Source organism: Alligator sinensis, unplaced genomic scaffold (genome assembly GCF_000455745.1).
Source record: "Alligator sinensis unplaced genomic scaffold, ASM45574v1 scaffold939_1, whole genome shotgun sequence".
Taxonomy (NCBI): domain Eukaryota; kingdom Metazoa; phylum Chordata; order Crocodylia; family Alligatoridae; genus Alligator; species Alligator sinensis.
In genome coordinates, this window is record NW_005841995.1 from 2,695,027 (window position 1) to 2,709,149 (window position 14,123).

General features: G+C 41.0%; 1 protein-coding gene across 4 annotated transcripts in view; it reads left to right on the plus strand.

Annotated features, from left to right (window-relative positions):
- APLF (aprataxin and PNKP like factor) overlaps positions 1-14,123 on the plus strand; it is a 90,188-nt gene that overhangs the window by 13,742 nt on the left and 62,323 nt on the right. For 3 of the 4 annotated variants that reach the window (XM_006021488.3, XM_014518900.2, XM_014518899.2), the window contains 3 exons: positions 116-187; positions 8,093-8,259; positions 9,936-10,107. In XM_006021488.3, coding sequence (XP_006021550.1) covers positions 116-187; positions 8,093-8,259; positions 9,936-10,107 — 411 coding nt within the window. The remainder of the gene's footprint in view (positions 1-115; positions 188-8,092; positions 8,260-9,935; positions 10,108-14,123) is intronic. The other variant, XM_025201451.1, reaches the window with a different exon arrangement.

The window sequence follows — 14,123 nt, forward strand, 5'->3', positions numbered from 1 at the left end:
CCTTGTAACTTGTTTATTTTGATTTGTTTCGATTGTACTTGCTTTATTCACTCCAGTGGTATAAATGCTGCAATCTGCTTTTGTTGATTCCCTTTCTTTTTTTCCACCCCTCCAGATTACAGATAAGCGAGTATCTAGGAAACATGCTGTATTAAAAGTGGTGGGTGACCAGCTCCGCATCAAACCGGTAACTTGACTTCCTGATTCTTTTATAACAGCCAATTTTTACAACCTATTTTATAAGATTCAGATGACTTCCTGTGATTCTTACTGAGAACTCTTTAAGCAGATCATCAGGAATGTCTGACAGTAAAATCATTGAAGTTAATATTCTGACTTGAATAACATGGCTGAATTTTAAAAAGCAGTTCTTAGAGTGAAACTTACATTATGCAAAGATGTTGACATTCTCCAGATATATTAGTATATTCACAAGGTGGGGATCCCACTTTACAGAGACTGATTCACTAAAAAACAAGTTGAGCTGGATTCAGGACTCCTTGCCCCCTCTTATTCATGTATCTTGAATACCATTTGGTGGCAAAATACTCAGTAACTTTGTTTATCTGCTAATGTAACATTGGAAGTGTCTAAAAGGAATAAAGCATAGTTCTGGAGGTGCTTGTCATGATTCTGTAGTTCACTGGGAGCCAACCTCTTTGGCGGGTGTACTACAACTTAGTTTTGCATCTTCCACAAGTGCTACTCTGATCTCCTTCCTCTGTCCAATCTGCTGCGCTGCTTTCTGTTCCTTGCCCTGTGCTCCCTACCCAAACTACTGCTCTGCTTTCTATTTGCTGCCTTATCTGCTGTTGTCTGTCCCCTCCCGTATTTACTGCATGCCACACACACAGGCTGCCTGTGTCACTTATGCCATGGGTGCTGCAGGTTAGCTACCCATGCTATAATTGTTATATTTTTACTTTTAAAGTAGGGGTTTTGTGCTTTTTGGATGAAAGATACAGTATAGTTTTCCCAAACCATAAGAATTCACTCTGAGTTCAGAATCTATTTTTGCTAGTTTGCCAGTATATCTGATGATTAAGTTAAGAAATGTAGACTCTGCTAGTATTTTCTTTGACTTGAATCATGTCAATGGAATAATGTTGGGCTTGTCTATGCTATATCAGCCACAGGTCTTCGGGGGCACTTCTGCACATGCTCTGGGGGTGGAGGTGTGGCATTTTAATTAGAGTGGCTCTGAGAGCCGCTTCGAAGTGCTGCAGTGTCTTGTGTATCAGCATTTCTGTGCTTCAAAACGGTGGTGGAGTGCTTGAACTAAAGCTTGTTTGACGAGCTTTACTTCAAGTGATCCCGCTACCGTTTTGAAGTGGAGGGACATTAATACAAAAGATGCAGAAGCTGGCTGGAGTGTGGTAATTGCCACGTTCCAGCAGATTTGATTAATTGAGCCTGCTGTGATGCACTGAAATTACAGCATGTTGGAGTAGCCTCTGCCCTCGTGTATAGGTGCCCCAGAAGACCAGAGCTAAGAAAGCCCTCTTCCTAGAGTTAGCTAATGTACTCCAAATCATAAGCATGTCTGTTAGGCTGTTCCAGACTTATCCCGAGCACCCACTCTTGTGCCTGTTGTCTCTGGATGCCCTAGATAAGCCCATAAACTCTTCGCACTTTCTCTGTTGTTAAAATTCATTGTGATCTTGTGCCTTAAGCTGTATTTGAGGGGGGGGGGGGGGAAAAAAGTTTCTACTTAAGCTAAGCTATTAATGACTAAGCACTATGGTTATAGATTACTGGCTAGTTTAGGACAACAGCTCTGGTGTCTGTTAAGTGAGGTCACTATGACATTAGAATTCTACAAATTGTTGTTCTTCCTTTACACCATTTGCACACAACAATTTTGTTGGTTTGGTTTAAATAGCTGAGTTTGTACGAGGAAGCATAAACATGTTTCAAGCATTCTCACTGGTACTTGACCTTGTCACTTTAAGGATCCTGTGGCTGTACACCAGCTTGGAAATCAGTGCTTGAAGAGCAACTCAAAGCACTGCTGCCTTAGCTTCGTTGCATGTTGAAACTGGTGCTATGAAGGGTATTGGCCAGATTGTGGGGGATCCCTGAAAGCACTGAGAGTTGGACTAAGCCCTACCTTCCCTTCCATCACTCGGTGCTAGTTGCACGAATATGACTTGCTAAACGCATGATTCTCACCCAGGGTGCCATTGTACCCTGGGATGCCACAAGATCCTGTTAAGGGTTTTGTAGGGTACTGTGCAGTGTCACCATATGCAGCGGGTGTACTCTGGCTGTCTTTTCATGTTTGGTGAATCTTCCCATAAATTGAAACAATAAGGTTGATACTACATGTTGATTGACAGCATTATCTTTGGAACCTTCTTAGTGTTTGTATAATAGCTTTAAACTACATTAATATAGTTAAGATTGAGCATGTATTGGCAGGTTAATTAAATCATCTCTAACATTTTACCCTTATCACAATTACAACTGGGTGAAACCTGGAAAATTCAGAGTGAAGACTATACTAAAGAGATGTCTGAAATGGCTGCTTAGCTGTATTCTAAAATGAAACCATCAGGGAAACGAGACTTCTTATGTCTTTAAGTTTTTAATTTTGGATCACAAATGCTACAGTGCTGTGATTCCAGTTACAGGCATTGCATTATATTTCTACAGGCTTAAGGGTTTTTAGAAACTTTAACTGTCCCTTCCTTGCCTTAACATCTTTAGGGTTTTTTTTAGCCTTGAATAACTTCCTTGGTTTTTACTGTTTTCCTTTGGAAAAATTTGAAGAGACAGCTAACGTCTTGAAAGTTAGTTCTAAACTGACCTTATGAAATTTTTGTCTGTTACTAGTGAATTATGTTATGGTCGCTTTGTTTTTATTTTTGGGATAATAGTTTTAGTGCCCCTTATTTTAACAATGAAACTGAAGTTGTCATGTACAAAGATGTATTAAGATTTATCAGTATAGATTTATTATTGAATTCTTTAGATAGCAAGTATAAGCTATAAAAGAATTATTCATTCTTCACTGACATTTGATTGGCTTTATAAGTTATCAAATCTATTTCTTTTTCTTTTTATTATTTTCTTTTTGTGTCTCTTGCTGCAACTGAATAACTGGTAATAAGTCAAAATGGAAAAAAAAAATGGAGTGTTTGGTTGCGGTTAATGAGGAGTGCTTGGAAAAGAATGTGCAAATTGAAGGGCAAGTTCAAATGAATTTTTCTGCTCGTGCCTGTTAATGACGTTACTGATTTCTATAACACACACTAGTTAATAAAACATTATCTCCAGCCGTCTTGTTTTCAGAAACTTTTTATCCATTATGTATATTTAAACATCTGTATTGCAGGTAACACTGCAAACTTTAGTTGTAGTTTTTTTTCAGGTTTATAGGTATATACAAGAGCCTACAATACTAGAACTTGTTTACCCAAATGATAGTGGAATGGGGCCCCTACATCCTTTTCTGTAAAAAGTAGCCTCAGTAGCCCAAAGAACTCTTGCACATAAAAGCATTCATTTTGTTTTCCCCTCTTCATTTGTTAGTAACTGCCTAATATTGGTCAAAAGTGCCTTTTTCCTAAGTCTGGCCTCTGATCCCACCTGGTCCAAGTGGCATATAATCATGACCAGCTCATGAAATTAACGGATATACCTAGGAAACTTTACCAACTTTTCCAAACTCCTCAAATGTGGAATAAGAGGGAGCAGATTAAAAAGCGGAAGTTCCTAGGAACTGCTCTGAACCAGGTAATTTATGTAAAAGATTCTACTAAATTTTTAAGCCTGTAAAATGCAATTTATATGGACTTAGCTAGAAAATTAACCGTTTAAACAAGGAGTGGCCAACCAAACCGGCTTCATGTCTCTGGCCTGTCATCTGAGGTTTTTGGGCAGTCCAGTCCCATGGGCTGTGGCCCTGCGATATGGGTAGGCCCACATTCCTTATCTTGCCCATAGGTTTAAACTTTGGTTTAAACTGTTTGTTTGTTTGTTTGTTTTTCCCTGTTCCCTTTGAACTGACTGTAGTCCAGAAATCTAAAGCCAGTTTTGTTTTCTTCAGTTGTTACAGGCTTGTACTCTGATCACACAGTCAGCTGAAACAAGCTCCTATGTGCTTGTCAATGTGCTTCTCTCGAGGCATTTACTGTTGCTGACATCTGGACCACCTTTAGTCCTATTCCAGACAGGCGGTTCATTTCTGTTGCTCTTCTCTGCAGTTCTTTCTTTAGTCTCTTTTCACTTCTGACTGGTAGCTGGATGCTGCTGTCATTGATCTGTTTGCTTTATTCTTCCTTTTTTTTGTGCAGCTGACGAGAGACCTAACTTTTCCATCTGTTACAGGCTACTTGGCAACATCCTTTTTCCAGCCTGCTTGTACTATTTGTTTTAAATGAACTCACAATAAATTGAGGTAGGCTGTAAAATCAAAATGTGTGTCCCTTGGGGGACACACTTTTTTGAACATGTGTTTTGAAGTATCACGTGCACTTAATTTTCAAGGGGTGGAACACGCACTATATTTATCTGAAGAGCAACTAATCTGCTCAAAAACATTAGTAGCAAACAAGGTGAAGTTCATAAGTAGAAGAGCCCCATTATCTGTCTGCACAGATAGCAGCAAAAGCTACTTCTGCAATTAAAAAATGTTGGTTTCATGTTTTCACCAAAGTGGTGGTGGGGGGGAAAGGAGTTTGTGTTCTCTTTTGATATTTTATAATGCATTAAAAACCTAGGGTGTTTTGGTGATCATGGCTGGATTAGGGAATCTGCTAATTTTTACATTGGGAATTCCACCTTTGTCTGGAATAGTGGTTCTCAACCCGTTTTTATAGCTGGACCCGTTTGTAAAAATCGATGGCCAGTTCTGACCCAGTAAATAGTTTAAATAGAAAATAGCCTCCTGGCCTTGCCAATGCCCCTTTGCTCCTGACCCAATGCCCCCCCAGTATGTGGGGCTAGGGGGTGAGTTTGTGGCATAGGAGGGGGTGCATGGGGGACGGGGGGAGGGTGGGGGATGGCAAGCATCTCTTGCAGGCTAGAACTCTGCCAGCCTGCAAGGGAAAACCCTTGTTTTCCCATGCCTTTCTCCTTTTAAAGGAGAATCCATTTTTAAAGTTTGTTGATCTGTTTTTAAAGTTTGTTCACAACCCTTTCATATATTTTTGCAATCCACAGGCTGAGAAACATGGGTGTGGAAAATTCTTACTGTGGAGCTAATGATGTGATGAGAGGCAAGAGTGTAAAACCTGAGCAATTACAAGGATGCAATTTTTGATCACCATTTTTTTTATTTAATTGCAAATCCCATCCTTTCACTATTCAACTGTTCCTATTGTCAATGTCATTGCTTTACTAGTTTTCCAGGCAATAGGCTCCATTGCTAATCTAAAACAAGCAGAATCTTCCTTCCTATCCTTTTCATTCTCCATTTATCTGATCTCCCTAAGATGAAAGATACTATGCAGATCCATGTTGTAACCTTTTCTGTGTCACACTTTTAATCTAAACCTTCTTTCAACAGCAATTGAACTAAACAATCTTAAAAATGAATGAAGAGGCCTATACTTTAGACAGGAATTTTAATAGCTTTAATTATATGTATATATGATATTTTCAGTGAATCTTCTTTGTACAGCATTTTGATTGTATGCAGCACTTCACTGCAGATAATTGCACCCATGGTAGAAAAGACCAGATCCATGTCCTGAAGGGCTCTCGGTATGAAATAATATAGCATGTGGATACTGTAAATAGAAGATTTTATAAGAAAAGTAGTCTGATACAGTGTGATATGACTGCCTTGGGTGTATTAGTTAAGAGTCATCTAGGCATTGAGGGCAACATGAAAGTAGGCAGGCAGAAGTCTCTTTAACTTTTGACTGGGGTTTGAAATGATCTTTATAGTCTGAAGTGTCTCTGATTTTTAGAGCAGTTCAAATGTAGATTTTTTTTTTTTTTTCTTCAACTCGCCAACTGTGCAGAGAAAAATACCGGCATTGGCTAAGTCATGTAGCGTTTGGTATAGAAGTGATTATCAGGGTAATGTTACTAATCTGCTTCTTAAGTTTCATGTGCAAGGTATAATGCAATCATAGGTCCTTCTTATTTAACTGATAATTGAATTCCATAGATCTGTGATCTTTGCCCTTTACCTCTTTTGCAAATTAACCATCATAATCATCCAGACTGATTTTTAAATTTATACACCCAAAATGATTCAATCTGGGCTGGCAAATAGCTGTTGAACTGAAGACCTCTGACTTGAAGCCTGCTTTCATCCTAGGAAATGTGCAATGCTTTTTTTATTTATTTATTTTTATACAGTATTTCCTCCAGTATTTTTAGACTGCACTTATTAATCTTTTTCAATCATCTGTAGCTTGTTGGTTTCATGTTAAAAGTAGGAAAAAACAAGAGAATAGGTAAATTTTGTTTTTAAAAACAATTCAAGTTCCAGCAGGTCTAATTAAACAGGGTAATTGTTAAGGATTAATAACTGTTGCATAAAGGAAGAGTACAACTCCTTTAACTTACTTGGGCACTTCATGACATTTGACTAATTTAACTTTTTTATACTGATTGAAAGCACGTGTTACCTTTTTCTCATGTCAGTAGAGTTAGAATGTACCTTTTAAAAATGTATGGGTAATTAAGTGTCCTACTTTGTGCTCCAAAGATGAGACATCTGGGTGGAGGGGATCGTTACTGGATTTTCTTAAGCAAACCAAAATCATATTGTTAGGCCGTTCCCTAAGTCATTAGCTTGTCTTTTATGAATTTGCATATTTGCTATTATGTCGGTCACTAAACATTTTTAAATCAGGGCTGTTCAACTGGCGATTTTGTGGACTGCATATGATTCTCAGAGGTTGAAATGATGCATTTCTCCCTATGCAGGGAGACCATAGGGTGTGATGGGAAAATAGAGGGTGTGCTGTGGAGCATGGGGGATGGAGTGTACCTAGTGTGTGGCCCCAGGAACCCATGGCTGCCCCCCCCCCCGGCCCCCTGTGCTGCCTGAGAGGTAAAGCTTCAGTCGCTGATTCAATTCGGCGGCCTAACCTCCAAATCAGGAGACCCATTAATCTTTCTGAATCAAATCGGAAGCCTCCAATTCGATTTGGAGAGATTCAGTGATTCGGCCACAGACACAGCTTTATATATTTTTTTTCTACATACCTTGAGGTACCAGGCGCGGCTCGTGAATGCTGAGATGGTGGGACGGATGGAGCGTCCCACAGGAGTGCAGGGGGGGTGCCCCGCATGGTCAGTGGTGGACCCAGAAGTGGACCAGAAGTACTTCCGGTCCACTTCTGGGTCTGCCTTGGAGCATACGTGATGATCTGTAGTAAAAAAATAAATTTTTTGCTGACCAAAGGACTCGTTCTTCCTAGCTTCAGACACTCCTAGCCTCTAGGATGTTTCTTTGGTATGCAAAAGCCTATAGCAGAGACCCTGAGGTATCTTGGATGTTCGGAAACATGGTAGTTGGATCTTTCTAGTCCCACTCAGATTTTCCTTAAATTGTTAATGTGTGATATCTGAACTTTATAAAATGGGTTACTAAAGCAGGCTTTATAATTAACTCTTGCAATTTCCCCAAAATTAAATCTTCACTAGATTTGTATTGTAAATTTGGGGGTAAGATAATTTGTTCATAGTAAGTAAACAAAATGAGTCTAAGTGAACATATCAACTATTATTATAACTGTTCTTGAGCAAGAGAGGTGGTGCTGGCTCCTACCGTGGGGGTCTTTAAGAGGAGGCTAGATGAACACCTTGCTGGGGTCGTTTGACCCCAGTGCTCTTTCCTGCCATGGCAGGGGGTCGGACTTGATGATCTGTCAAGGTCCCTTCCGACACTACAAACTATGAAGTCTCAGTATCTCCACAGTGTATAAATATGTTTGGCACAAGTAGTAATAGATTTTGTTTCCAATATTATACTTCATTATTATTTCATTTCATCATACCAGCAGCCATTCCAAAACTGAAGTAGAATCATTGTTAATTACATCAAACCTAGGCTGCTACATGCAAGATCATATGGCAGCTATAGTGAAGTAAACTATATACTAATGATGATCTTTTTAATTGACAGGTCCATGTAAATCCTTGTTTTCTTCAGTCATCTGAAAATGGTGACCTATTACCACTGGAGACACATGAGTGGCACTCTTTGAACCCAGGTGACAGCTTTTCCCTGTTAATAGACAAATATCTTTTCAAGGTCCTTTTTGCTCACTCAGATGTGGAAAGTACACTAAGGTAATGACTCCTAATGTAGAAAAATGATAGTATTATATTAATAACATAAACTTGTCTTACAGATTTTTACATACAGCAGGTCTTGAATGAATAAAACTTAAATGTAAAAGGCTGCTTAAAGTTTTTAAAATATTATTCTTATAGTACTGAATAATTGGGGAAGGTTAATAATCTATACAAGAGATCTTGCGTTTGCGTTCTTGGTACTTCAATGGGTCAGGTTATAAGGTAATATCTTAGGCAAGAAAACTTTGCTAATCTTGCTTTCTGGATTAAATATTTAATTGTTAGTGATCTGATGCATGGAATTAAAGTATTGTTTTATCTGTTTACGCAATGGATGTTTTTCCAAAGGCATAATGTCCAAGTCCCAGTGAAAGCCTGAGTTGCGTAAATTATGAAATTATTTTTCTGTCTTAAACAACATTAGAAGCAGTATGGTATGTACAGAAATAGAAATCTTTTATTGGTAGAGGAGCACCGTTTATGTTAAAGTAACCCCTTCTACTTAGCTTCCTTGTGCATGTAAGTTTCCATAACATTTTAGAGGGGAAAGATAAATTGTAAAGGCCATTAACCAAAGATCAAACTGATAAGACATTTTGCTTCCGATGGTTCTTATAGTCGCCAAAATGATTATTCTTAAATATCAACTCACTCTGTTTCTAGGATACTACCCACTTTCTAAGCTGTGGGGAGAGAGCTAGTAGTGTGGCAGATACTAAAATAAGGTGAAAGAATTGTAATGATATTTTAAAGTTAGTAGTGGCATTTTTAAAATTTCTTTGTTTAAGTACACTGATGTCCAAATTTTAGAAAAGCTTTATTTACTGTTTTTATTATATACAAACTACATTGAAACATCTAACAAGGCTTTCTAATTTTGTTCAAAGCAAAAAGGGAAGTGGTGCTGGCTCCTGCCCTGGGCTTGATGTCTACCTGGCTGGGGTCACCTGAGCCCAGTTTCCCTCCTGTCCAGGCAGGGGGTCGGACTTGAAGATCTACAAGGTCCCTTCCGACCCTACTTCTATGATTCTATGAAAAACCTAGTAAAATTTGAAAATGGAAACAGATTTTTAGTGTCAAATTTCAGTTCAGGAGAAAACTGTCAGTTCTGTACTTCTACACTTTCAGCCTGTGGTCGGGTATCTTGTTAAATTATTAATTTTTAAAATTCATTCATTCATTCATTCATTCACTTTATTTAAAAAAAAAAAATTAACAATGATAGCATTGTAAGTTAATATCTCTAACAAATAAATTGAGGCGAAACCCGTTTGCTATATAGTTGGTAGTACATGTAAGGGAAAACTAAGTTTTACTTTATATATTTGTATAATGTATGTAGTATTAATTTTTGAACCTCAAGCAGTACTAATTTGAAGGGCTGCCTTCAGGTAATCACATGGCTCATCCCTGAGGTGTATTTTTGTCCTATGCAGTAACAAAGCAGGGGAAATTTATTCTAAAAAAAAAAAAAAAAAAAAAAATAATAAAAAAAAAATGATAAATGTAATGCAGTGGAGGTCTTTGTTGTTGTTCTATTTAATATCTAAAGCGCAGACTTGATTTTTTTATTATTTGGATGAAAGTATTTTTATAGTCTCATGGTGAACCTCAATAGATATAAAGTTTAAAATATTTTTCCCTAAAAGATGCATTTTATCACACCACAGGAAAAATCACAAGGTTAATGTACAAGAACCACTGAATTTTCCTTCAAGTGTTGATCCTGTTGAGCTGTCATGTAGTCCAACATGTCCTAATAGTGATATCCAAGTGGAAGGCTGTTCCCAGTTGGAAAGAAAAGCCGAAATGCCAAAAAACGAAACAGCTTCCAGAGATTCAGTGAGTGTCTAATATTTTCTCCAATACTGTGACACTTGTATTTTTAAAAGTACTGTATTTTGTGTGTGTACACACTCTCTCTCTCTCTCTCTCTCTCTCTCTCTTTATAGACTAGTGGAAGGACCTGTTCTTCTCTTATGTCATTGTTTTTGTAATTGCAGTGTTTGTTTATTTTCAAAGAACTTCATACAGCATAGTTAGGTAAAAAATATTGTTTAATTTTTAAAGAACATTTAGTACAACATATTTAATATTGAGCAACACTTCAAATGAGATCCAAATGAATGATCTTTATTGTAGAACTTCTTTGTAAACAAAGTTTGTGATGCTTCCTGTTGGCACTAGTATACACAACCGTCTTTGACTACCATCTCTAGAGCAAGCCACATGTAACTTGAGAAGGCAGTAGGACAGGTCTATGAGGATAGACTCAGCAAGAGGAGGCTGAGGGAGAACCTGGTGGCTGCCTACAAACTCAAACTCATCAGGGGAGATCAACAGCAAATAGGTAGAGCCCTTTTCTCCCCAGCACCACCTGGGGTGACCAGGAACAATGGTAATAAGCTGATGGAGAATAGGTTTAGGTTAGAGATTGGAAGGCAATATTTTACAGTTAGGATGGCCAAAATCTGGAACCAGCTTCCCAGGGAAGTGGTCCTCACTCCTACCTTAGGTGATCATCCAACCTCCTCTTGAATTTGTCTGTCTGGGGTCTTGTGAACCCAGCATTCATTCCTGCCTGTGGCAGGGGGGCCGGGCAGATGATCTGTTTACCTCCCTCCTGACCCTAGCTACTATGAAACTCTGTGTGAAAAGCATTGTTCTCTTAAATAGTCACTGGAAGCCCCACAAAGGGTCAAATGAAAAATAACTTGCCTATAATTTTTTTTTCAGGTGGTACTCAGTGATTTTTTGGAAGGTTTAGAGTAGATAGGACCAGCCATTCTCAAGTTATAAGTGAACAGACATGCACTTCATTTTATATATAGCTATACTAATACATTTATACAGTAAAAGTTCTGTTAACTGGCTTCTTAGAAGCTGGCATGCTCAATTAACTGGCATGCTGGTCTGTAAGATAAAGTGAAACCGGAGGTGCCCACCGTGGCACTTTGGTTTCTCCGAGCCCCTGTAGCCCGGGGCAAAGTAGCCTGCGCTGCTGAGCCCCCATGGCCTGGAGGCATAGTGTGCTGTGCAGGGCACTCCCCCTTGTCCTGCAGGGCCTGCGGGAGGGGCGGTAGGACACCCCAGACACAGCGGGAGAAGCAGTGGCCCGGGCCACTCAATTAACCGGCATATTTTGTTATCCAGCATCCCCCATTCCCGGGGGATGCCAGATAACAGAGCTTTTAGTGTGTGTGGATGGATGGAGACCTATCTATATATAGATAACAGAACTATCTATATGTTATCTCAACTACTTTAAATTTCCCCAAAATTGCAGTTATCTTATACATTTAAATACTAATATGATTGCTTTCTTAATCATTCAGGACCATAAAAAAGGCAAAACACTGTAAAAGGTTTCTTCAAAATTTAGACTGGTTATAGTATAATTTGACCTCCAGCCCACAGAGCAATCGTATCTGGCCCACAGTGCTCCCTACCAGTCAGGAAATCTCTCAGTGAGGGAGTGGTGGCCAGGTGGTGCACCCTGGCTGCTGGATCAGAACCACCAAACAGTCCATAGTTAGACCAGGCATTGCCCATTTGGCCTGCTGGGGAAAAGGTTGAGCACCATTGCTATAAATGATGTAATCTTTTTATTTTTTTACTTTGTGCACAGACTATGTGAGGAACAGATGTGGAGTCAGACACGTATGTCCTTAAAAACACTGTTTAGTGTCAGAGCAGTTCAGTATACTAAAAATAGGTTGCCAAAAGAAACTCTAGGAATGCATAATGTCTGTCCCCCAAATTATTGCCTGATGTAATGTACAATTCAATATTTATATTCTGCCTAAAAGCTTTTTAAGTTTATACTCCTGTATCTAGAACTGTGGTTATTGTTCTGGAAATATGTCAGGGAATAATATCTACTTATAGTGTGTACACAGTCTCTTACACTTGTCCTCCTAGAGCAGTGGCACGCAATGTTTTTTGGCCAAAGTGCTGAAAAAACTACAATGTCTACCTTGTAAGGTGCCAGAGTGCTGGCATGCCACAAAAACAAAACTGCGGCAGGGAGTGGAGGGTGGTACATGGCAGGATGCACTGCATATTTAATACAGTTAATAATCATAAGTGTTGCTTTTTTTTAACAGTAAATCCAAGGTTTTCTAAAAATTCTAAACCTGGTGACAATAAATAAAACTTCATGTACTGCTTTGGTACTTGTGAATTTTTTTATTTTTTTTTTGGCTAAGCATGTTGTGATGAGAGGGAGAGAGGAGCAGCAGGCACCAGGGGAGTCGCCATGGGCTGGCTGGCTTGCCCAGGCCCTTGGGTAAGATGCAGCTGGAGGAGAACAGGGGTCAGGCGGGGAGCAGAGGCTGCCCCAGGGCTCCTCAGACTCGGGCCACAGTGGATGAGCCCAGAAGCACTGGAGGTGGGGCCCAGCTGGCCTGTGCAGCTCCATGGGGATGGCGCGCAGCCACCTTACCTGTGAAGGGATGCTTCCTGGCTGGGGCAGGACTCTGGACTCAGGGGGCTCCCTTCTTGGCCTCTGTGCATGCCAGGTACAGTGTGAGTGGGAGCCCCCGCTGCAGGCTGTTCCCCTGGGCTCTGGGAACAGCTGCCACAGCGGGTGCTCGGGGCTGAGCCAGCCAGGAGCCAGCAGCGCAACAGACCTGTGCAGTGCCTGCCTTGGCTCTGGCCCCTTGAAGGGAGCTGTAGGTGGGTAAGGCTGGGGCCCGGGCAGGCTGGGGCAGCTGTGGTGGCTGTTCCCAGGGTCCAGGGGGCAGCCAGGCCTTTGCACCGGGAATGGCTCTGCCCTGCTTGCACTGTGCCCAGCATGCAGGGAAGCCGATCCCGGCGAGGGAAGCCCTCCAAGCCCGGCATCCTGCCCCAGCCAGGCAGCATCCCCTTGCATGCAGGGTGGCTGCAGCCCATCACTGCGGAGTTGTGTGGGTCGGGCCAGGCCCCACCATGGGTGATGCTGGGCACCCCTACCTGCCCACCCACTACAGTTTGAGCCTGCAGAGCCCTGGGGCAGCCCCCACTTCCCATCCAGCCCCCACCTTCCTAAGGGCCCGACTTGGCTGGCTTGCTCGTGGTGTCTGCCCAGCCTCAGCACTCGGCACCCCAGTGCTGCCCTGCCTGGGTAGGACAGGGTGTCTGCCTGCCTGGGCCCAGGGCTCTGCCACCTGCTGGAAGCCTCCAGAGCAGCCACCCTACACAGCACCTGTCTTGCCCTAGCCCTGTCCACCTGCAGCTCCCTCTAAGGGCCAGCCAGGCTGAAGGGTGCAGCTTGGGAGCAAGGGGCAGGGGCAGTAGAACACAAACGGTGTCCCTGCCTGTATTCTTCTGGTTCTGCCCCAGTGCCTGCTGCGGTGCTGGGACTTGTGGCTGCACGGGAGAGCCCAGAGCAGGATTTAAAAAAAAACAACCAAACAAAACAATTTCCTTGCATGCCTCCGGGTGTGCTGGGAAAAACATCTCCACATGCCACTAATGGCATGCAAGCTGGGGGTTGCCGACTCCTGCTCTAGAGCTTTGGAGTAGTTCTCTTCTTGTGTCCAGGTGAAATGTCTGATCTTCAGGTGCTGAACTAATTAGTATGAGGTTTTTTTTATTATTATCATCATTATTTTTAACTTCTACTTTGGTTCATAATTGGGAAAACCTTACGTGCTAAGGAAGACGCACAGGACAATATATAGAGCAAGTCTTACTTTTCATAAGTAAAATAGTTGAAATATCTCCTATAGCAAACTCAGATTTCCAAAAGAGATATTTCTCTCACTGGTAACTAGAGGTTGTATCAGTTCAAAAGTGTAAATGTGGCAGTAAATAACTGTATATATAAATTGGTACCATATTTGCTTGAATAGAAGATGACCCCCCCCCCCCCCCCC